At 51.5% G+C, this 1744-nt stretch overlaps 1 protein-coding gene across 1 annotated transcript; it reads right to left on the reverse strand.

The window, feature by feature from the left end:
• Positions 1–225: 225 nt before the first annotated feature.
• Positions 226–1456, reverse strand: PHACADRAFT_203252 (uncharacterized protein; the record flags this gene model as incomplete). Its single annotated transcript, XM_007403285.1, has 4 exons — positions 226–236; positions 280–402; positions 457–928; positions 995–1456. The coding sequence occupies 4 exons, from the start codon at positions 1454–1456 to the stop codon at positions 226–228; spliced, it is 1068 nt and encodes a 355-aa protein (XP_007403347.1).
• Between the last annotated feature and the right edge of the window lie 288 nt (positions 1457–1744).

Raw genomic sequence — 1744 nt, forward strand, 5'->3', positions numbered from 1 at the left:
CACAACTATTGCCAGTTGGTATATAAATTTTATAACACACCTATTTCCTGTGGAGCCAAGGTACATAACACAGCAGGACAAAATCTGACAGTCGTGTGTAAGGATTGACATAGAAGCGTGTGCAGGCAGCAGGATTCAGCACGTTCTCTTGGGTCCATGTCTGGTTAATAGCCCGCCCCCAGTTTGGAATCAAATGGCATGACCTTATGAGAGCAGTGATAGGAATCACAGATGCGCTGCACTCATGGTTAGATGTTGATACGCCAACTGAATACATACCTGAGACTTCATCGTACATATTCAGTGGAGTGTACCACTGAACAAACACGAGAAGCTCAGGTACAAGGTCACGGAACACATCGGGAGCACGAAAGATGACACGCACTTGCCCGATCGAAAGGTCTAGCACTCGAGATGGTAAGAAAATATTATACGCGAACCAGAAAGACGACGCACCATGCAAAGGCGAACACCCCGATAGACCAGTTGTCTGAGATGACCATCGGTGAGCTAAGACCGTCGAGAACACTGCGGGCATGGCGTTGATCTCCGTGCCTCTGAGGCTCTCAGAAGCTCTGGGGACTGCTTGGATGGTGTCCCACTCTAAGCTATCAGCTGTCGAGACCTGCGCCATGGCGGGTAATCGAAGCTTCAGCTGCTTGTACACGGGAACTCCAGTTTTCGTGCTGATTTTCTTGATCTCCGCTATCGTAGACTGGGGGACAAGCTGAGTTGCAGAGTGAGCGCGTTCCGTGAGAAAGGCCTCGAGATGCCACGAGAAGTCGCGAGCGCCGTAAGATTTTGCGATGGCGCCAGCAAAGAGTAGCGGATACGGAGGTTTCTTTGCAACCTTGAACTGGACGCTGGTTGTCTCGGCTCGTGCGATGCCTTCCTCTTTGTCTTCCGCATCCTTCAGCTCCTTCTCTCTCTGTTCAAGGTCTTCATCTTCATCGCCGCTATCCACATGATTCTTGCTGGTCGCTTTGGATCAAACAAGCCCTGGAAGTTGCAGCCAATGTAGATAGGCATCGAAGCAAATGGCGGCTTCCTGATGGTCGAGCCAGGTCGTCATCTGGCCAAAGTAATTCCTATGATTGCTTGCGCGGTAACCCAACTTAGCAAAATCGATGTGCAGACGCTCTGGGCCCTCTGTATTGTATCTGTCTGCGGTGCCAAGCAGACGGATCGACTGAATGTAGTGATCCATCCTGTGAAGCTTCGGGATGCCGCTGAAATTCGCGTAGTTCGCCGGCATCGCCTGCTTGGCATTGTAGTAAGTAATGAACGCGTACTTGTATATGTGGAACTGCCGCCATGCCACTTTGAGAGCCTCTAGAGATGTAGTTGTGTGAGTTTCAAACCGGGCGTAGTGGATAAAGTCTAAGAGTCCACGGACGGCGCGCATCACGTCCTCAGATACGGAGCCAGCAAGCACACCGAGGAAGACCTTTTCCATGTTCTTGTACTCGGTTCCCGTCTACTGGAACACGAGCGAGATGCCCTTCTTGAAGTGCCAAATCTCTGAGTGCATTGGCATGGCTGCAAACCGACGATCTAGCTCATCATCGCCTCCCGCTACACAGTTCATCGCCCATTTCACAGTGTGGTCCTTGAACATGCCTTTGTGCAGCTGATGCAAAATGTCCGGCGTGATGCAGGAGAAGATGTCGCAGTGCGGGAGGTCCAACCAGAAAGGCAAAATGGGCCGCAATCCGGCGTCGTTAAAGCCCGCAGGTTTCTGACC

The sequence above is a fragment of the Phanerochaete carnosa genome, assembly GCF_000300595.1.
Source record: "Phanerochaete carnosa HHB-10118-sp unplaced genomic scaffold PHACAscaffold_973, whole genome shotgun sequence".
NCBI lineage: Eukaryota > Fungi > Basidiomycota > Agaricomycetes > Polyporales > Phanerochaetaceae > Phanerochaete > Phanerochaete carnosa.